This window comes from Thunnus thynnus, chromosome 8, assembly GCF_963924715.1.
Source record: "Thunnus thynnus chromosome 8, fThuThy2.1, whole genome shotgun sequence".
In the NCBI taxonomy this organism is placed as follows: Eukaryota; Metazoa; Chordata; class Actinopteri; order Scombriformes; family Scombridae; genus Thunnus; species Thunnus thynnus.
In genome coordinates, this window is record NC_089524.1 from 20,010,491 (window position 1) to 20,033,052 (window position 22,562).

The window sequence follows — 22,562 nt, forward strand, 5'->3', positions numbered from 1 at the left end:
TCACCTTTGGCATGCTGCTTCCCCTCACACCTCAGTGGGAAAGCAGCATCGCAGCCATCGCTGACAAAATCTGAGGTGTCATGGCGGAGGAAACCGCAGCAGCGAAACCAACTCAAAGACACTACAGAGAGACACATCGCCCGAGAGCATGTGAATCTCTGGGCCAAGCATTTCCTCACAAGTGTAGTGACAGAGAGTGGGAAGGGTGTGACATGAAAGAGCGACAAACTTAATTTTAGAATTACCATGCTGCCTTTTAATTTACCTTGTTACCTTAAGGGTATTTCAGTCTGTTGTGGAGAAGGCAGGCAAGGAAAGGAGGTAATGTGAGGGAGGAAATGAAGTGTGAAAGAGTGATAGCGCCAGACAGAGATGCAGAGTTGTCTTCTGTCATTAAGAAGATCGCCTTTGTCTCAGTAACAACTCGAGGCAACCTCTTGTGTCATGAGTGTGAAAATCTCTGAACTCAGACTGTTACCTCATGAATTTCACACCATATAAATGACCTTCAACTTTTTCCAGTCTTTCTAATAAAAAAGCCTAGTTTCACTTAAGCCTCCAAGTCAGCTGACATGCTTTATGTTGTAATATCAAAACCCCAAAATACCTCTGTCAGTGTGAACACCAAATACTGTGATAGTTGTAGAAACAGAACTGTAGTCTCTTTAAGACTGGCACATTGCAACTATTGATTTCTAATCTTATCTTGGATATCTGAGCCACAAGATTACATTTATAGGCCTCTGAATATTATTATGGTAAGATACGAAAGGGTATCTCTGGAAGAAACTTATATTTTGGCTCATCCAAACACTTGTGATGACCCACCCAACATAAACACATCAGATCACCACAGATCCCACCTCAAACAGAAAGAAATGTACACTTACATTCACTAATACAACACATGTAGGAAACACACACAAATACATTACACACAAACGCTCTTGATCTCTTTGGCAGAAGTTCGACCAGAGCCAGGCTGCTGTGCTGAACTCAGGCCAGACCCGGACAGCATATACTGTCTAGGGACTGGAGGGATTCTCTGAGGGATTCCCCATTCACAACTACAGGCTAATCCCATCCTATTAGATTAGATTAGATCAGATTAGATCAGATGGCAGGGACCAGAATCCAGGGATTACCACAGAGCAACAGATTATTGCCCAGCGTAACAGTGACAACATATCAGCAGGCACAGAGCAGAGGGGATGATACCAGAGGATAGTAGAAGAGGAAAAACCTGCTTGCAGGGTTTGATTTTTAGTCTTCAAAACATGTCTGGAGGAGGGACAGCACAGCGTTGGCATTGATTTATCTGTCTTACCTCGGTGACAACCACCATCAAGCCTGCACATTAGTCATGCCATTAAAATGCACTAACAAAGCCCTTAATTATTTTAGAAAACATGATGATTGACTTGTCTCTTCCCTTTCACTCGGAGATATCTATATAATTTCACCTTAATATTTTGACATTTGGAAAGTAATTAGCATATCGGCTATAGTCACAAGCTCTTTAATGTGTCTCTTTGATTTAGATGGTCTTTTTATTTCTGAGGCTCGCTGCATGTTAATCCCACCTCCCCTTTAAACTCATTTACAAACATCATAACTATCTAAAGGGCTCTGAGAGAAAGAGGAAAGCAGCCTTATTATTTAAGTTTACTGTGACCTCTATAACTTTGTGAAACACATTTCATTTTTATCATTGGCAGTAATTCTTTTATAATTGGCAGTAATTCTTTAATAATTATTTTTTCCAATTGTTTATTTTAAGAAATGTGTTGTGTACTTAAAACAATTATGGTGTGTTTTATAATTACACTTGTTTGATTGTGAATGGTATCAGTTACCTTGATCGTTTTGGTCTGAAGTCTGAGTCCATTTAACGTGTTGATGGCTTTCTCTGCGTCCTTTGGATCGATGTAGTTGACAAAGCCGTAACCCAGACTCTGACCTGAAATGCCAGAAGGAGGGAAAGAAAAGCTTTTAAAATGCAATCTCCATTAAATTCTTTTTATTTCTTCAATTTGTTTACATACAACAAGAAAACATCTCAATTTACACTCATCATCAGTACTTATAGGGTACATCTCAAGTGTCTTATTTGATATTTCCTCGCTTGAACCGGAAGTCGTTCCGGTCCACCATCTTGAAAGCTGTCTCAAAGCTCTTGTTTCTGCTCTCAGCAGTGAGGAGCAAGGAAGGATCTCTGAGGAGCCATGAGCAAGGATACACAAGAGCAGCCACACCCCCTTATTGGATATCAGTTATTGACTGCATGTTGCAGCTGATCGGACTGATCTGATACATCACAACATCACGGTGGTTTCATACCAGAGTGGAAACAGATAACAGATTCATATTTTATTTGTTTTCTAATTCAACATCTAGTTAAAAATCTGTGTTAATTGTAGAGCCATAAACAACTTTCATCATTTATAAGAAAGATTTTTCTTTTCATGATCTATTATTTCCCCCATTAACTTATGGATAAAATTAAAGTAAGGGAACACATTTATATTTTACATCATTTCTCGTGATTTCCATTCAGTCACACGTGAGGCTGTGAGTGTCAGGTTTAATAGGAGTTACATCATTTCAATTTTCTCTGAAACATTTAGCCTAATAGATAATTTCCAGTGTTCAAAAGACTCTCTAATCATATTCTGGGTTATTGAATAATGAATTCACAATCAGAATATCAATAAACACAGATGCAAATAATTAATAAATAGTACAAACGCATTCTGCCAGTAGAAATGGTTCATGTGCCTCTGATCAGGGCACAGTACACAGTATAAATACAGCATGCAGGTTTTTATTCATGTGCAGGTGTTTGTCAAACAGGTAACAGGCTGCAGAAAGAAAACAGCTGCTCTGGCAGTGATAACTGTGCACCTTTATTAGTATTAGCACAGTGCACATGTGAACAGACACAAAATCCATCAGAAAGCCTCTACAGCTGTTAAATACGACTGGCAGCTGATCAGCTATGATCAGCTGCTCCTGTCATCAGAAACGGACGTCGCTTCACATGACGCTTCAGAACAAAGTGCGTCTCATTTCTCTAAAAACATATTTCCTCATTTCTTTTCTCCTCACATGGCTTTTTTGCATCTCTCCACACATCCTCGGTGGCAGGGACAAAGACGCAAGGAATGGATGCAAGTGAGGGAAACGTGTGGATGCAATTAAGAGACTTGAGATGTGCCCATAGATTGATAGAGACAGAGGGACACTTTGTTATCAGAGCAGGATGTACTCCTGTAGGTTAGGGGTTTACGATTGTAAAGTGGTGCTATATTTGACACTGACTAATAATTCTACTCTCTCTTCCGTACTTGCAAACTATTTAGTATATTTATTAATATGACAATGTGATTCCTTGGCCAGAGTTTGATCTCTGATACCTTTTTCCATTCTAAAAAAACTGAAAATTGATACCCAGCCACCTTCTTAGATATCATACATGTTTTTCTGGAAAATCTCTTCTCATCACTACTGACAAGATCACAGTGATTCCTGCCTGGAGCGCCAAGAGGCTTGGTGTGACTTTTGTAAACCATGTGTCACGTGAAGCCTGCTCTGTTGCCACTTCCTCATCCCGCAGATTTAAACTCTATAACATGTGATGAATGAAACTTCCCCCTTTCCAATTCATTCATTCAAAATTCATTCTTTAAAAAAAAGATTTTGATATCAAGATATCCTAGTCAAATAAAACAAATAAAATCAAATAAAAATCAAATAAACAATTTGCCAATAAACAGGTAAAATATAAAATATTATCATAATAATCTGATTGGATAGGGAACATGTCTAGAGTCTGATCCTTTTACTCCTCATTACTGGTTGCTTGTTATACTGGTGAGCCTCTGGAAATTTATTCTACTGTTCCCTTTTTTTTTAAAAGATGCTCAGGATAGAAGTGTCAGTAGATGAATTCCTAAAATATAAATGTCATGAATGTCATATATTAAACTCAAATTGCTTGTGAATTATGAGAGAGAGACTCAACCAAGCCCCAGCAAATAAAGCATCACAGTAAGTACAAATAACATATTTGTTACTGTCTTTGCAGCTGTGCAAAAAGAGAGAAAAAATACCACCCCCATTTCCCTCTAAGCTCAAAGTGTCTTAGATAGCAGACTCCCTTTGAGTGTGAAGCAGGCCTGACATCTCCCAGTGTTTCCCCGACAGATCAAGCTTTTCAACAGGCGTAGGACTTTAAGCGGACGCCTCCAGCCATCAGGGCCTTCAGTCGGCTAGTTTTCAACAAACAGCCCCTATCCACTAACACCACACACAAGCACAAAGAATCCCAGTCAGTTTAAGAGGAGCGGCATGCACATATTCCCTCTAATGGGAACAGACAGCGGTTAGTCAGAGAGAAAGTGAATCACAAAATATGGAACATGGCTGTTTCACAAAATAAATACATTTGGGCTATGGATATCACAGCGCAGAACAGCTCAGCAGCAAGCAGTGGAAGGGCCAGGAGGGACTTGTAGTCCTAACATCAAACAGCTGATGATTTTCTCTTCTTCTCTCCTCCCCTCCCTCTTTTCTTCTGGATTAACTGTGGATTATCAGACGCTTTCTATTGTTAATTAAAAACCTGCCATCCTGGAGAGACTACTGCTATTTATAACTAACCCTCCTCTCTTCCCTCTCCTCCTCCTCCTTTCTGACTCTCAGCTGACATCAGGTGTTAAGTTTGGCAGTTTAAATATAACTCAAAATCATTTTTGTGGCTTCTCTTTTTTTTATTTAATAGTGTATTCAGAAAAGAGACCACGAACATTGCAGACAAAGACAACATGTGGTAATTAATTGACTGAGTTGAAATAATATACGCATGTAGTTTTAGCTTGCCAATAAACCAAGATGGCCAGTAAACAGTATTTTAAATTACCCAGTAGTGTATGCAGATAAATTGAGTATTTTCCCCCAGATAAATATGTTAATTAGCTCAAATATCCACCTGTAACTGTTCATAGGTGCACATATTCAATTTACACTGGCAGTTTAAATTCCAGATGGGTGCAACAGCTGAGAGCCTGCTGCTTGTAACGCTCCACTCCGCCGTTCTACCATCTCTCCTACCCTCGCTTCCCACTTTCCCATCACCTTTCTCACCCCTCTCCCTCATCTTCAACAAGAAATGTGAGGTTCGACAAGCGCAGCTACCAGAAGGTTAGCTGAAAATGAAGTGTTCTGGCGAAGAGCACTCATGCAGGGCAATCTAGATAGGCTGGCTGGTGCTTAATGGTATCGAGACACTTAGCACTCAGAGAGCTGTCCAAGCAGCCAAACGGGGCCAACCTGGCAGCTATGGACGCTGATTCTGTATAGAGGGGGGGGCAGTCTCAGTGTAGATTGAGTGTCTATACGTGTGTGTGTGTGTGTGTGTGGTTAGTATGCAAGTGTGGGCATGCACACATGTGAGTCAGCAAAGGATTTTAGTCTTATAACAAACGTAATAATGTATTTACGTTGATTATAGCCCAGATGAATGTGGCATTCTGCAGCTGCTGTATGGAAATGATGTGTTTATGGGTGTTTGTGTGCACACTTTCAATGAGTGTGTACGCTGTATGCATGGGGAGCTTCGGCTGGTATTGGCATATCTGCCCGCCCCCACTCTCATCTTCACTCCTTCTTTGGCAAGGCTGAGGGCCTCCAGGGCTGGAGGGAAGAGGGTGGGAGCGAGGCTCGCTGGCTGGCATCAGTCCCCAGGTGAGCGGGGAGATGAGGGGAGACAGAGGGAGACATCTGCCTGCAGCATCAGGAAAACTCTGGGAGGGGATTCCACCCACCATTTCCAGCCTGCTACGGGGCAGCTAACAGCAGGGAGCCACCGGCAGACTGCCTGGCTGCCTGGAATCTGCACGGATGGGTGGGAGACACACCACCAACGCACTGCACTGGCAGATTTACACACATGTGCACACACGTTCAAGTAAACATGTAATCACTCAATCACAGAAGCATACAAACACACACACACAAGCAATAAAGTATGTCCTCGCAGCAGGACAGCGAGGAGTAGAGCAGCTTGCGGGTAACCAGTGAATGTGTCATTGTGTGTGTGTCTGGAGGGGGGTATTGTAGTTGCTAAACCGTTTAGTGAATGTCAACGCTGAAAAGATGAAGAACAGAGTCTATTTCCATCCTTGATCATTGGTATGAATACACACTCATACATGTATAGGCAAAGGCACTATTGTAAGAGGTTCTCCATCTGTGACCTACTGTATGCATGCATAGCAGGCAGTGTTGTTGGCTTCGTCTTGTCACAACACCTGCCTGTCCACCACCACACACACCAGCAGGATCAGTCCAGCATGCTGCCTGCACTTGGATCACACCATCACAGTGCTCTGCCCTGTTCCAGCTCAACACACTGCGATTAAGCACAGTTCAGACACAGGTTTAAATGGCTCAGCATCATTCAGCCTCGCATGCTGTCTTATTGGAATGGAAGGACAAGGCCAGCTCAGTCTGCATTACACTATTAAACCACCAGACAACTAACCAAAGTAAAGATGAAGCAAAACTAGATATGGCTAAAGATGTTTGTAAACTTTATCCACACATTTAAGTTTTCTTCAAGATCAAGTCTACTGTAAAATGTCATCCATAGATGTTGCTTCACTGCTGCTCAGAAGTAATAGTCATTAAATTCAACATGAGTTATGCTGTAAAATGGTGGCGACAGCTGATGTTTACCAAGTGTAATGTTTACCGTGTTCACCATCTTAGTTCAGCATGTTAACATGCCAACAATTTGGTACTTAGCACTAAACATAAACTACAGCTGTGGCTTATGGGAATGTCATTAGTTTTGCAGGTATTTGGGTATAAATCAAAGTATTGGACAAATAATAATTTTGACCAGATGACTACCAGAGGATCAACATAGTTACTCTCATGGTGGCGCTAGGGGAAAATTCAGGAGATCACCAAACAACCAACCAACAGGCTTCATCCTGTGGGGACCATAAATATCCATGCATTTCATGGCGCTCCTCATAGATGCCATGCCGCTAGCCTGGCTAAAAAGCCAGTTTGCCTGAGAAAAGTCTGAAAACCACTAAGAGAATTTATGTAGAGTTTATATTGGTAAATTATAGTTGCAGAAAAATACATTCAGAAAATACAGCATCTGAGGAAATATAGAAAAGCTATTAAAGATGCATGATTAATAGCCTCTAATGGGGTTGTAGCTAACAGAAAAATCAGCCTTGTGCTGATCAATTAGCTTAATGGATACACTAACTTATATATTTTAATTGTCAATTAAAACCAAGAACCCAAATGATGCATTGCTCTTCATAATGGCCTTTTAATGAGGTTAGATATTCATTTGCCTTTGATTTGTCAGCTGCTTACAGTGCCAGTCATTCTAACGACTCAAGAAAAAGCTCTGCAGCAATGAAAGGTGGCTTCTTAATAAAAATTATGTAAATCTAATAATGGCAGAGGTCCTCTAATAAAGAATGTGCCCAAATGTGATTTATGTGAAGTATATAAATGTAAGAATCTATGGTTGGTTAATGATATTATACTGTACGAGTATGCTAAGGCACTTGTGGCTCTACCAAAAACTACCATTACACATTGTATAGGTTTACCACTATAGCACTGCAGCTCTTTATCACATAGCGCCTCATGTCCAGTTACACTAATAGACAAGCCACGTGTGGTAGGGGAGTGAGGAGGTGGGGGCTAATTTGGACCCACCCCCACTCTTTTGGTAGACCTTTTGTACAATCTGAAATAAATTGTATAGGGAGGTGGGCATGTTTTTCAGTGGTAAAATCACTGCTATTTCTAGTGAGTAGCTCTTTGGTGTGTTGGCGAGGTGTTATGACTAAGCCATTATTTGTTTCCTGAGGAGCAGCAGGTTGCCCAATGTGTGAGATGAGAAAATGAGTGTACTTCGAGCGGGTGTCCTGCCTGCTGGCCCCACTGTGTAATTTCACCCTTCCTTCCCCCCTCTGTACACACACGTACACACGCTGGTGCATGCATGTGAAAATTCACACTAACGTACCTATGCAGAATTACAATGAGGTACATAAGTAGGCACAAACAAAAGCGTAATAGATGTATGCATGGCTATACAGAATTTACAGGCATATAACAGAGTTAAACATATTCATGTGCAACACTGCAAGGTGCACAGTAAGGTACACATGGAAAGACTCCAGTTGCATATTGCCTGTCATTATTTTGTGCCTTTTTGTTGTATTATGTGACTAAGAGCCCTGTACTGCAGACATGAAAGCATCTTCATCTCCTGCTATCATCAGGAAAGGCTCACACAACGCACTATAGACTCTTTGATCTGGAGTGGTAGCTACCAAATGAAACACATAGTTGCTAGAACCCTCTATTTTACTTTGTACCTTGCTGAAATCTATTGTTCTCAACACTATCCACTGTGTGTAGTTATTAGTCAAAAATTAATTTGAACTGCGCACATTATGTAGGGAAAACACATATTATAATGTTGTACTTGGGGCAGAAGCATTCTGTAGTGGTGACACAAATGCCAACTTGTTCAAATTCTATTTTAAATTGTTCCCTTCTTTGTCGTCTGTTCCTGTGTAGTTTATATATTTACATAACAATGAGAACTTTGTGTCGTACACGCTGCCCAACAAATGGAAAAAGCTCTGCATGAATTTGAGTCTAACAAAATGAAAAACCTGAGTGAAATATCTGTGTGAAAGGACCCTTAAAGGATACCTATAAAATATTTTAGTTGTTCCCACAGTCCCAAACCCTGTCAGCAGTGGAGTCTGTCATTCAGAAGTCATGGGAGGATAGACGCATCAAAAGGTGCAAAGGGGGAATTGCAGCATGCAGGGATCATCAGAGCTGTGAGCCGGTGACACTAACACACCTTGATAGGACCAGCTCCCTCTCCCCAGAAACAGGCAAATCTGGTCGGTCAGTCTTAAATTTAGCGACATTTTAAGATGATTTTTTTAAAGGAAAAAAAAATTCAATTTGTCAAAATAAATGTGTCACAGTCACTGCCTCCATCCTCTCCCATCCTGACTTTTTGCCCCTTGCTGCTGCAGCAGCAACTTGAGATGGTGCTATTTTTGATGGGCCAGCACTCCCAAACATTTGGAAAGGTGCCCTGTCACCAGCTTCATGTCAAAATGCACTTCACTTACCTTAAAGCGGGTCAACTCCATAGGAAAAAGGTAGAGGTAGAGAGTTGAGTGAGTTTGCAAAAAGATGATGACCAAGAAAACAAAACACTACAGTGCCTCAAATAATAGCAGTACAGTTAGTGCATATCATGAGGCATATATGAGGCTGTTTAAATAAATAAATTCATAAACAGAGCCACATCCCCCGCACACACATATCTACTGTAGATCCCTCTCCCACTCACTCATTCAACACATCTTTCCCTCCTGGGTTGCCAAGGTAGCAGCCACTGTTGCAGTCAGGAGGCTCCCACTCTCAGTTCCCAAGGCCCTGCTTCCACCAACACACACACATAGACACACACTTGCCCACGTAGAAGCTCAGGGACAAACACACACACACGTAAACCACCCCCTCATGGTGGCTCCCTGAGCCTTGGGGCCAGTGGACTGCAGCCTGCAGTGTGTGGGCTGGCTGGCTGGCTGTGCAGCTGAGAAATAGAAGGCAAGCTGACAGACAGAAGAGCCCCTTTAAGTCTTGGATAACCCTGTTACGTCAGGATTGCGGAGCCTACCCTGCTGCACCTGCTTGGACTCCTTCTGAGAGCACAGAGAGTGAGCAGCCACAAGCCCTCAGCTATCCACCCCCAGCCCTGCAGCAGACATGCTGGGGACAAAGAGACTGTCTGGCTCTCTCCTGCCCAGGTACCGTGGACTCAGGGTGGAGGGTCAGGCGGCGACGAACCAGCCCTACGGCACATTCAGCCTCTGGATCAGAGGCCGACATGGGGGACAGTCACAACCTCTGTGTTCCATGTAAAGGGCACTAAGAGTGGAATGAGAGGGGACAGAGGCAGTATGAAGTGAGGGTCACAAGAGGAGCAGTGCAGCCAAGCTAGCTCTCAGGACGTCCAATTCTGGGTCCTAGGCAGAGGGAGGAGGAGGAGGAGATTTGGGGAGGGCGCTAAGAGGAGAGAGACAGGACGTTCCCGGGACCTGGGACTCTGAAACTTTAATGTGTGTCTGCCTGCTTGTGCCTGCACTTCTGAGCCTGGCAGCTCTCTTAATACCTGGCTTTGGAGATGTCAAATCCTTTTTTCATCTCTTTCCCTGTCAGCTTTGTTCACGCTATCTTCAGCCTTCAGCCCATTTCAGGTTTAGATAAATGCAGCTTGTATGTGAGATATAAACACTGCACCAGATCTCCCTTGGTATGATTTCAGTTAGGATTTAAAAAGTATGTAATGGTTTGTCATCACACAGAACAACATTGCATTTGTGTTGTTTAGGTGTTTTAGAAGGTATAAATGGGTCTAATCATAAAGCAAACAGAGGAATAATAGTGAGTTTTGTTCACATCACTCTAGTAATGATGTGAAAAACAGCTCGGCTTGCAATCTGAAGTACAAAGAGAATCAGCTTTGCTCCTGAGCGTGTTGTCAATGTATATTTCAGTAGCAACAAAGAGATGTGGGTAAACTGAGGTTTATATGGTGAATATTTGATCTGCTCCCTGTTAGACTGACAGACCTTGTGCAGGAGCTAAGCTCCACCTGTCTGTCCTTGCAGATCAAGGTTAGATGCATATTTTATGTTTGCAATACTTGTGGGTGCACTTGATGTTCCATAACAGAAATGGAACGACATTGAAACTAATGGAAGTGTGCTTCCTGAACCACAGGGTTATGCGTGCAAAGCAAGTCAAATCCAGCACACCTACGGTATATGAATACCTGTGTTTATGTAAGATTTGGGTTCACAGCAGGCTTTCACATGGTACTGAAGCCGCTGTTGGTCAGAGGTGCTCTGGCTTGAACTACTCCACAGCTAACATCACAGTCCATCTATTTTTCATAGCCAACATCTGCTTGGCTTGCTACATTGTCACTATGATTTGCATCAGCTCCCCAGATTCCATGTATAAAACCATCACATGGAAGGTGACTAGAGTAGAGTTTGTAAAAGGCTTCAGTCAGTGGGCTTTGGGATGACGTCTTTACAGGGTTTGATGTAGAGATAAAAATTATTTCATCTGTGTAAACAGAGGAAAATGCCATTCTGGTTATTAAAATGTGTAGAGTGTGCTGCTGATAGCTAGCAATCGGCAAGTGCTGTGACTACTTGAAGAAAAACGTAACAGCAAGAGCAGGGCAGACACATAGCAGCTGTAAACACGATTAGCCAATTAAATGTCTTATATCTACAGTATCTCCACAGAAGAAGACTACTGATCTTTGGGCTACTGTAATTACTGGCTCAAGATGAGAATGCAAAAATGGTTGGCCATAAAAATATAACACTCCCAACCCCACCCCCACCCCAACCAATCAATTCTTGTTCCAGCATGAAAAGCTATTTTTTTTCTCCTCCATGTCATTATGAAAATAAATGCATTCATTTCTCCAATAGAAATGCAGCTGATGCAGAACAATGATCCTGAAAAATGACTTACTGACAATGATCAGTCGATTCCATTTCTGTGCGTGTGTATGGGCATGTGTCGATGTTTGTGAGTGCTGATTCAGTATATTGCAAGGTCCACATAATTTTTTTTTAGCTCTCCACAAGGGTATGTGTGTTTTTACTAACATCAGTAAGAACAGTAAGGAGTGTTGCTCCCACTGCTCAAGATATGTGCTTTCGGACTGGCAATTTTCAGTTTAAATAGACGTTTTGCTTTCTTTAAAGAATAAAGAAAAAACATGAACCAAGAGCGCTCTAAGTGGAGCTATCTATAGTGCACAGTGTGTCAAAGCCATCATGCCCTTGATGAAAGCATTTGTATATGTACAGTACTGTAGCGTTCACTCTTCCTGGAATGCAAGAGGACAACTGTAAAAGCTACTACAGTATACACACTTAATTTAAACAATGACACGTTTAAGATATCTTTGCTTTAAGAGCAGAGGCAGAAAGGAAATTCACAAGTGAAGGCCTGGGGCTTATGTGCAAGTGTGTGTGGGCTGCAGCTAGGTGCGTGTAAGGTAGCCTTAAATAAAAGATTAACCTGCATGTCCCTGGCGTGTTATGAGAACACCAGGCAGAGGTAGTTGTGCAGGCAGGCAGGAAGGTAGGTAGGCAGGCAGGCAGGAAGGTAGGCAGGCAGGCATGTGGGGAGCAAGAAAGACACCCAGAGGTGGCTTTCTACCAGCTGAAGTCAGCCAGGGTGACAGACGGAGCTGGAGTGTCTACGCCTGCCCGCACCCGCCCGAGCATCACGCCACACTGGTGTCATTGGAGCTGACAGGAGCAAGTCCACAGGAAGCTGAGAGGACACTGAGGACCTGTCTGTCTCTCCTACCTCTGAGAGGCTCATGTGCTCACACCTTGTCAGCAAACACTCACAGGTTAATCAAGATGGTACTGATGGGAAACATATCAGGAGATAGAAGCAAACAAATGATGAAGACTTGCTAATACTGCACTCAGGTTTTTCATTTGAAACGAAAAAGCTAGTACAAAAGTACTATAAAACAAAAAATGTAACAACTCTTTTGGTGGTATGTACACCATGACTACATGAGTAAGGAAATCCATTGGAGGATTACTTCAATCTTGTAATCATAAAAAATTGAAACTATTATCTAAGTACATTTCTTTAAAAAGTCCAGTCAGTGAATTTATTTAAACTTCTTAAACTTTGTTATATACTCCTCATGCTCTTCACACTGCATAATAAAATGTGAAGGCAGCGCAGACTTACTATTCACATCAAGATGAGTAATATGTAGCTACAGAACACTCAATCTATCCTCCCGACATATTTTCAAGTTTCTTATTAGAATTTCCACATTGTAAAAAATACCCTTTCCTCCCGCAATCTTTGACTTACTCAGAAATCTTGACAAAAATGTTTATCCTTCTCATATCCATGTGCAGATATTTACAGATGAGGAAGAGTACAGGTGTATGTATCTGCCTAAAAAAAGGCTTCTCTTTACTCTTCCCACCATCCCTCTCTTTACCCCTCCCTCCTGCAAACCTGGCTTAGTCTGTTAATGATTTGGATGGCTGTTAGAGAGTATGAAGCCTCTTGGCATTCCCTGCTGGAAGAGGGGATCTGTGCTTTGTTAGCCTAAAAGTTTGCACAAGGAAATTGCACCCATGGGAGAGCAAAACAGGCATACACCACAGGGGGAGATGGAGGGAGGGCAGGATTTATTTATAACTTTTTGCGTTGATGCTAAGTCATCAGAGAGACTTGTAGTGCGGAGCAGAGAAGTACCCTAAATTGTTTAGAAGTGAGCGAAGATTTCTACCTCTCTCGCATTCCTCCATTTAGGGCTCGAGCAGGTTTACAGCAATTCTGTTCATTTTTAAACTCTCCAAATATCTGCTGTTAGCTTGGTTCCTTACTGCTGCTTGGCAAATCACACTTAAGGGGAAAAACGGGTGGAGAGAGAACATGGTGATGATGATAGCATGTGGTATCCCAGTGTTATTTTTGTAACACACCATCCTCCATTATCTTGGTGTATCTGACTCTCAGGCTCCATTTTGTGGCCCATTACAGAGGAAGAGGAAGATGGTCCTAAAGAGGAATCGAGAGTACAAAAGAACGAGAGTACAAAAGGAGGCAGGAATGGCTGCACTAGTGGCCATCACAGGTTTACAGTCAATATTGTCATCTCTATTGGCCTTTTGGTAATACTTGATCTATAAAAGGAAATCTAATTCCGTGGTTATGCTCACGTATGTGTCCATGTATGTGCGTATTTACTCCCCGTGTTTACGGCTTACTTGCCTGCCTGCTATCCAAGCTTGGTGATCTCGACTGCCTGCCTGGTCCTCTTTAATGAGATTATCAGGAGAAGAGTGTCAGTAAGTAGGATCTAAAATGAAAGCCATTATGGAGCATTATCACAGAGCCCCCCCACCCCCCGATCCATCTGCTGTATGGCCACCCACACAGCCACTACGCCCAGATTACAGCCATGATTAGCACCGCGAAGTGCTGCTTAATTTAAACACCTCTGGAGAACATGTGGTACTTTGCTGCATTGCTCAGTCACAGCGCTTGAACACTCATGGAGGGCAGAGATGGATTTCTCCTTGTAGAAGACAACACATGCTTTGGTTTCTCTTGAATGGTTCGGAACGATTCCAAATAGTGTTTAAACTATTCATGAACTATTTGTGTCCTATTTAATTCTTTATTCCTCTTTCGTGTGTTTTATCTACATGTGTGTCTACACTTGACACACAGCGTACGGCCACACTGTCATATCTACACCTACCTTTGATCTTTTAGCAGTGTGTGAACAGCAGTCACATCAGCTGTCTGCTGCGTAATATCTGTCTTAACAAGTTTATTATTACCTTCTTACTGTTATTTGACTATGAAGAGAAATATGCAAGAAATATTGTGACAGGTGAACAAAAACACAATATGAAAATACAGCATGTGGTTTGTGGAGAATCTACAACTGTGTACGGTAGTGGATTGAGTATTATACTTCAAAAGCAGGATGCTGCAGTGAATCAGAAGTGCAGTCTTCAACTCCCAGTATCAGACCAGTTAAAACTGTCAGAACAGAGAGCATCTAAATCCCTTCTATCTCCAAGGGAGCTCAGTATAGTATCTCACTTTATGTGTTTGCCTTTTCCCTTTTCCTTTTGGAGGAAGTCTAGAAAAACTTACATTGTCTTTGGGGACCAGCAAATGATAACTAATTATACAACAGTATATCATGTTTTCTCCCTACTTCTACTTGTGATTGTATCATATTATCGTTGACAGCCTTGTGATTTCACTTTTGGGGATTTTCATGTTTTTCTTCAGCTCATGAAAAGTTAATATTTTGACAAACACAAACAGCAACATTAAATGTTTCCATTCTGTACCTGTGATCTTGTCGCGAACCAGTTTGCAGGACTCAATCTCCCCGATGCTACCAAACAGGCTGCGGAACTCCTCCTGAGTCATGTTCTGGGGCAGGTAGTTAACAATGAGGTTGGTCTTGCTGTCGTCATTTGTCGGGCCAGTCTGCATGGGCGAGGGGCAGCCGCGGCTGTTGGTGGTAGGCCCGTTGGCTGTGTTGCCTCCTCCACTGGGGCCATTTGTCACTGGAGCCTCCATGTTACTGATGATCTGGAGCACAGCAAAGAGGAGAAGGAATGAGGGAGGGAAAAAAGAGGAGAAGAAGAAGGAAGGAGATAGTATTCATTAGCAAAGGCTTGTACGGTATTTAAGCAATTTGAAGCACTGAATATCCTGAAAGGTATACAAAACTCTGTTAGAGTGGTTATTTTCAAAAATAATTTCCTAAGAAGCATGACTTTTGTTGTATTAAGTCAGATCAAGAGTTTGGATGAAAATAGCTTTTAAAAGCCAGATATTGCAAAACCACATTTGAATGGTTTTCAACAAGCTTTGTACTTCGTGTATACCATTGCGTTGAAATTGCATAAAATGAATTCCTGTCATTCTAGATGACTGGGATTGAAATGTTAAAGATGTAGAATCAAATATTACCATCTCCTTTAGAACAATGAACTTTCACAGTGTTTAGAATAGGATTACTGAATGCATTATTACATGGTAGGATTGGGTAATATGACAATATATTGTATGGGATAACAAAGTGATTTACAAAGTATCTTTATTTTTGAGGTAATTCAAAATTTTATGATTTTTCTGAATTTAGGAAGAGCAAATGCTCATAAATCATGCCCAATTGCTGACAAGTGGTCTTTTGGCATGACAGCGTTCAATTGGCGAAAAAACAAATTGCCTCTCACATCACAATGTCACATCGATGATGTCTGTCAAAAATCATCCATTAACATTGAAGTTGAAACAATGCTTACCCCTAATACGGAATTAGAAAGTAAACATGTACTGAACACGTTATACACACTACATTCCACAACTCTAAACACTGAAAAGTACAACAAACACTAGACACAGAAAGGATAAACAGCTAAATATTCATGAAGACAATAAGAGGCCTCTGTGAATAGTTCTCTAATAGCTGCTGGGGATTTTGGGAGGGGGCAGCAACAGGAGCGGCCCTTCAGCTAAGTTACCGTATTTGATTGCTGATGCTGCTGCTGTGACAGAGAGAAGTTTAGATTTGTCATATCTGGTTTCGAAGAGCATCTCAGGATCAAAGTGTTCAAAGAGGAGCTGTGAGCTTGGTGTAAGTGTGAGAAAACAGCAAAAAAAAAAAAGGAAAAAAGGTGAGAGGGAGTGAGAGTCAGAAGTCGGAGGAGGAGGAGGAAGCTAGGTTGCACTTTGCTTTTCTGCCAGAGCACTCTGACACATATTTAATATGAATGCTTATTCTGAGCGAACATTATTCTCCAACAAAAGCAATGTGTGAAGTGAAATTATTCAAACATTTGCATAAAAAACATTTGTTTGATCAAATTAATGGATTTGTCGCATGTATGTGTGAGTGTGTGACTGTGTGTGAGGGGTTGTCAGTATTTCAACAGAGGAAGGCGTAGACACAACTACATCCAATCACTAAATGGGAGGGGAAGATAAAACAGAAAAAGGAAGATGGACACACTGTAACAAAGGTATAAAGAGCCTCATTCTATCTTGTCTCATGCTCGACCAAACTAGTCAACTGTAACCTGTGAGCACAACATTCAAACAGTAGCTAATATAATTAACAGTTTATTTATTTAGGTTATCTTTTAAATGTCCTACAGTATTCCCTTGCACCAATTTTGAGATCCTGTGGTCCCTGTATCATGTGTATGTGTAATGTGCCTACAGTACACTACGGCTAGTCCCAGGAAGAAAAACACCTGTGTATGTCCGTTGCCATTTGAGCATAAAATTCCATCATGTTTCTGCACAAGAATTGTAATGACCACACATGCTGAAACCCAAATTAAGATGCAAATATTCTTTAATCTGATTCAATCAAATTTTTAAAGTCATCACTCAGATCTCTCCCTTTCCCCTGTTCAGCCATTCAGCTCTCGGTCTATTTTTAACTATTCTAAAGTACACACAGACAGCCTGCACTTGGAAGCAGAGCTGGTTTCAGCGAGGAGAAGCAGCACACAAGTCGTATTTCACTCTATTTCTGGATTATCAAAAGACTGGACCTGTGTTCTAATAATATAGCTCAAAGCAGATTTTAAAAATTTCACAGTTTGTCCCGAAATAGTTTACAGTGAGTATACTTCTTGGCTTTAATCACTTTACTTTTATCTGTCTATGTGTAGTGGTGAGCAGTGATGATGATAACTGAAACAGCAGGCAAACAGATAACTCTTTAGTTACCACACAACCACTACCAGTATATAAACAATAATAATGTTGATATAATATTTTTTTCAGAATAGTAAGTACTTGTGGCTTATTTTCTGTTGAAGACTACTGATATCCACATAATATCAGTGAGATACAGCACAATTTGCTATAAAGTATACATAAATGTGAGATTGTTTAGAGAAGACTTACGTTACTGAATTGGTAAATAAATGTAAGTGTGTTCAAAACAGTTAGCAAAGATTAAAGAATTCATTTTTAATGAGGAGAAAAGGAAGGAAAGCTTGTCGTTTTTATTAGTACACATAAAACTGTCTCTAAATAACGATACCAACAATATCATGGGATACCAAACTGGGGTTTACATAAGTTCAAGCATCCATCTTGTCCCTGGTTTTAGGAGGACTTTTAAAAATAAGGCTGTACTGTATTTCTTCTGACTTCTTTTTGTCAATCTATGTGTTTAGGTTCAGCACCAACAAAATGTCAGAGCTGCATCTGCTTCCATCTTCTCATTTTACACACATACATGCACGCATGTATGCACACAGTTCGCCACATTCACACTCTGTGGCATCTGCAGTGAGTGGAAGAACACACACACACACGCACACACACACACACACACACACACAAATACAGAGACAGAACAATGGCCCAAGCTCACAGCAGAAAACAAACAGACCGTGAGATGTCTAAAAGCTCTCAAGATGAGAGCTGCATGCAAATTGTTCTTTTGACAGTATCCTTCCCTACTCACTCACCACTCTACCACAACAGAGATACAGAGACAGACTGAGAAAGACAGAGGCAAAGAGGGAGAGAGAGAGAGAGCGAGAGAGTGAGAGGAGAGAATAGTATCTAGCCATAACAGAGTTGATTGGAGAGGGCCTTATTAAATCTGTTTACATTCCCTGCTGGGCTCCATTCTGTCAGAGAGACTTTCAACTCCATGGGACGTTTTCTGAGGAGTTTTTACACCAAAATGGCCGCCTCTAATTAACAGGGACCTGCCGAGTCCCAGTGGCCAATTATATTCCTCTCCTTGTCCCTGCCCACCAGCATTTGTGCTGCTCAGCAGTCCACTTCATGTTGGTTGTGAACACTCTGGCTGTCCCTGCTCTCCCACTGTGGAGCCTAGTGCTGTGGACAGAACTCAATGCATATCCTGCTGACTGTATTAATGAAGGCTAAACAGCACAATTGATTTGTAACGGATGTATTTTAAATGCTAAAACATCAACATATAAACGGAGAAAACACTGGACAGAGACATGCAGTCTGACACCATGTATTGCCTTCTCTTAAAAATATACATTGAACGAATGCGTCAGCAGCTGAATATTGCTTTTCACTCGTCTCTACACAATTTCCTCTACCCTCGCAACCCCAGTCCTCCCTCCTGCTCTCTGTCTGTTGCCCCATCCATCAATCTCTGCTCCAGTTCCAACTGTCTCAGTCAGCAGCATCACCACCAGTGTGTATTTATGTAAACACAGTGCAATATCAGATCATATTACTTCATGGGTGTGTAAAATGGCTGGGCCATCCATTTGGCAGCAGTAGTCTCCTTACCATCTTTGGCTGTGTCAGCAATCCCTTCTCTGCCCAGCCCTGGAGCTGTGGGAGCTCTGCCTGACGCCACTGTGTCTCTGTCGACCCCTATGGAGCGGAGCACAGGGAGGGAGGGACGCATAGCCCACCGTCAACATTATACACTCACTTTGCAAAGTTAGGGTTGTAGTGGGATTTGGGGAGTGGGGAGTATTGGGGGGAAAAATGGCAGCTCACTAGAAAAATACAGTTACACCTTTGCGGTCATTCCACCGGTCACACTAAAACAAAGACAGGTGGCTCAGGATTTTTGTTTTTGGTTGGTATGACTGGTTTGTCATTGTCAAACTGTTTGACTCAAATTGTTGGAATAGTTCTTCAAGCTGAAAGTGAAATGGCTTAGATAGAAATGGGGGTAAAGATTTGTTTCAGTCTGTTTTAATCATTTGAGTAAACCTTCATAGCGGTAGAATAAAACTGCATATGTGTGTTGAAGCCAGCAGATTGGTGTGGTGACTGCAATGACCTTGGCAGAGTTTATAATGAGGGTTTCCCTCTTGCTATCTGTGGATAAACAAGCCTGTGGTTGAAGAGACAGAAATGCCACAAATGAGCAGGAAGTCTGTTCACTAGCTCTCCAGAGCAGGGGGCTTAAATGCCTGCAGCTATCTATGGATGCTACGAGCAGCCAATTTAGCAGGAGAGGAGGAAGAGAGGAGGGATGACCTCTGCCTTCATTTACTCCTTCAGAGAGATGAAGAGAGGGAGTGAGGGATCAGATGGGAGGAGGAAGAAAAGGCAAGGGCTGAGTAATGGGGAAGACACTTCCAATACTTCAAAGAAAGAGAGAGACAGAGGTGGGGGAGGAGAGAGAGAGTCTGTACATGTTCTGTTGTCAATGTGTCTTGTAAACTTAGGCGAGAATGCATAATGGAGGTCTAAATGAGAGTGAACTGTCAGCTTGAAAGGGAAAAAGAAGATACACAGGGGCAAAGAGGTCAGGGTAGAAAAGAGGACACGGAATATTGTGTCTACTTTACTGACAGCTAAAAGTGAATATTGAGATATTTTTGAGATGATCATAGATAAATATCAAGCTGAGCCATCTTTGTCTTAGTCTGGAGAAGACCAAAGGGTAACTATTGGTATAAAACAGACAGATCTAAATGGTTGTGTAAAATATAAAAACATTTCCTACTGGGTAAATCTGCGAAATTAGTGAGAAGCATTAGGATTTTGTTTAAATTTCAATTTTAAAAGCAGTTAGCAGTGTTAGGTCAACCTCATTGAGGTGTGCCAAAGCCAGGGAGGCATATTTATAACCATTTTGAAAGAGCCAAGTGTGGGTAGTGCCAGGGATAGCTACACCCCAGGGCTAAGGTGCCCACGCTCGTAACAATTTGAAGCCACCTCATACAACAACATTCATCTCATCCAGAGGGTTGAGGACAGCATACTGTATAGCCTGCATGTTAAAATGACTTGTACAATCCATTAAAAGTAAAGTTGAAAAGCTACCCTGAAAAAAGGAAACGTTAGGCAGAGGTGAAACATCAAAAGCATTTTTCACCCATTCTGCAAAGCCGTCATTTTACACACTATGGTCAGTGCGTAAGGGAATGGTGTGCCGCAGCAAGCAGACAGTGCAGTATTATCGTAGCATGTACAAATGTGGTGATAAAAATGTAAGAAGCAGCAAGCAGATGTATATGAGTTTCCATTTCAACAACTAATGTATAGTGCAAGGGAGCATAATGTTGTCAAAAGGAATATTACATTTCTTACAAGTGCGTTTGAGTCCCTGTGTCCCATTTTCGAAACACTACTCAGTGCTCAATATTCAATGCTCAACCATTCGATAAAACAGTCTCAGGCATACCACACACACACTCACACACACTCACACACACACACACACACAGAGTTTCATCTTTCTTCATATTCTCGCTGTCCTTGCATTTATCACATGAACACACATGTGCATCTTCTGATAAAATCTCAAATAACACTGGAATAAGGGTGCAATGCAATTACATTCACCAACCATTGAGATGAAAAACCGCTCATGGATACATTTTCAATTATTCAGGGAATACATTTCAGTCGGTGCTCAGATGCTGGGAAAACTTATTATATAATCAATACACTCTATAACGCCATTAATATTTGATGCCACAAAAGTGCTTCCTGTCTCCTTGGGCTCCCGGCCAGTGGTGTCTGGGTACTGCAGTCAAATAGGACAAGCCTTATCCGCCTACAGCAAGGAAGGGGAGTATACATTTGTTTTCCTCTAACAGTCGAAAATGCCACAGGGACAAACATATCTTTCTTTTTTACTGAGTATTAATCCATTTTACAAGGTTTTCTTCCATATTATGCAAGAAGATTGTGACAGTCTTTCCTTCTCCACAGCCCTATGTAACATATGGTACCAGCTAAAATTTAAATGACCAAGGACTTTCTGTCTCGCTTTTCTGTCCTTTTTCACCTTCATCACTCCTCTGCTACTTTTACACCATAAACCACTACTTCATATGACTGGCCTAGTGCAGGTTTCCCTCCCCCTTCTCTTACAGAGCTTAGACAATCAATTTACCCTCACTTGGCCAGGATAGATGGAGGCTGTAGAGACTGCAGAATAGACAGTATGCTGCAGGATCTCTCCGCTGATAGACACACTGCCTGGCAGCTACAAAATGGAGCCAGCAAGCAACCATCTGACTTGTTAGACTTTGCCTCACCATCTTGCCTCAGACTTTATTTGTGATTTCCTTATGCCTTATGCGTCTTATTTTTACAAATGTGAAAATGACAGAAGAGAGAACATCAGACAGAAAACATCACCTAATTCTACAGTCATTTTTTGTCAGATGCCAATGCTACGTGACTCATATATGAAAATAAAAAATGACAATTTGTGTTATATGTACCCTTATTGCACCCACACAGCAGTGACCCCTGATACTACTCCCTCTTATTCCCCCAAAGTGATACTACATAGGAGTTAGTGATACTGAATTGGAGTTCCTATCAAACTGACTGAGACACAAAGAGATTAATACGACTTTACTATCTCAGCTTCTCGGCCAGTCAAGTTCCCTGTAATGCTCTTTCTCCGTGCTATTGATTTTTATTTTTCTCTCTCTTCTCCCTTTCTTCCTGGCCGTCTCTCCCTCACCATCTCTCCACCTCCACCAGCATCTTACGAGCTCTGAAATGTCCTGCAGGTCAGACGGATGCTGGGCCGGATCAATCAGGGAAAATAATCTGGGACACCTCATGCACGCAAGCACACACACAGACACATCACAGACTCTCACCAACGCACACACACACACCCTTCCTCTGTTGCACTCTGGCCTGCCTGCCTCCAGTCTCATCGATCTGCATCTACTTTACCAAATGGATTCTTCTCTTCTTCTATCCTCCTCCACCTCTTTTCTCTCTGTGTGACTCGGAATAATAAATGTTCCAGACCGCGCGAGACGTGTACGTAAGCAATTTTTCATTTAACTTTGGCTTGACTCTCCCCCCGCCCACCCCCTCCTCTCATTTTTCTCTTTTGTGATGTTTCAGTCTTTCAGTGAGATCGATGA

The 22,562-nt window shown here is 41.8% G+C and overlaps 2 protein-coding genes across 10 annotated transcripts in view; one reads left to right on the top strand and one right to left on the bottom strand.

Moving 5' to 3' along the window:
- The window catches only part of agbl4 (AGBL carboxypeptidase 4), a 434,053-nt gene that overhangs the window by 74,523 nt on the left and 336,968 nt on the right, over nt 1–22,562 (top strand). The gene's annotated exons all lie outside the window — the stretch shown is intronic.
- The window catches only part of elavl4 (ELAV like neuron-specific RNA binding protein 4), an 84,261-nt gene that overhangs the window by 27,146 nt on the left and 34,553 nt on the right, over nt 1–22,562 (bottom strand). For all 8 annotated transcript variants that reach the window (XM_067597041.1, XM_067597045.1, XM_067597040.1 and 5 more), the window contains 3 exons: nt 18,988–19,074; nt 15,024–15,270; nt 1,857–1,960 (listed from right to left, as the gene is read on the bottom strand). In XM_067597041.1, the coding sequence (XP_067453142.1) occupies nt 1,857–1,960; nt 15,024–15,270; nt 18,988–19,074 (438 nt within the window). The remainder of the gene's footprint in view (nt 1–1,856; nt 1,961–15,023; nt 15,271–18,987; nt 19,075–22,562) is intronic.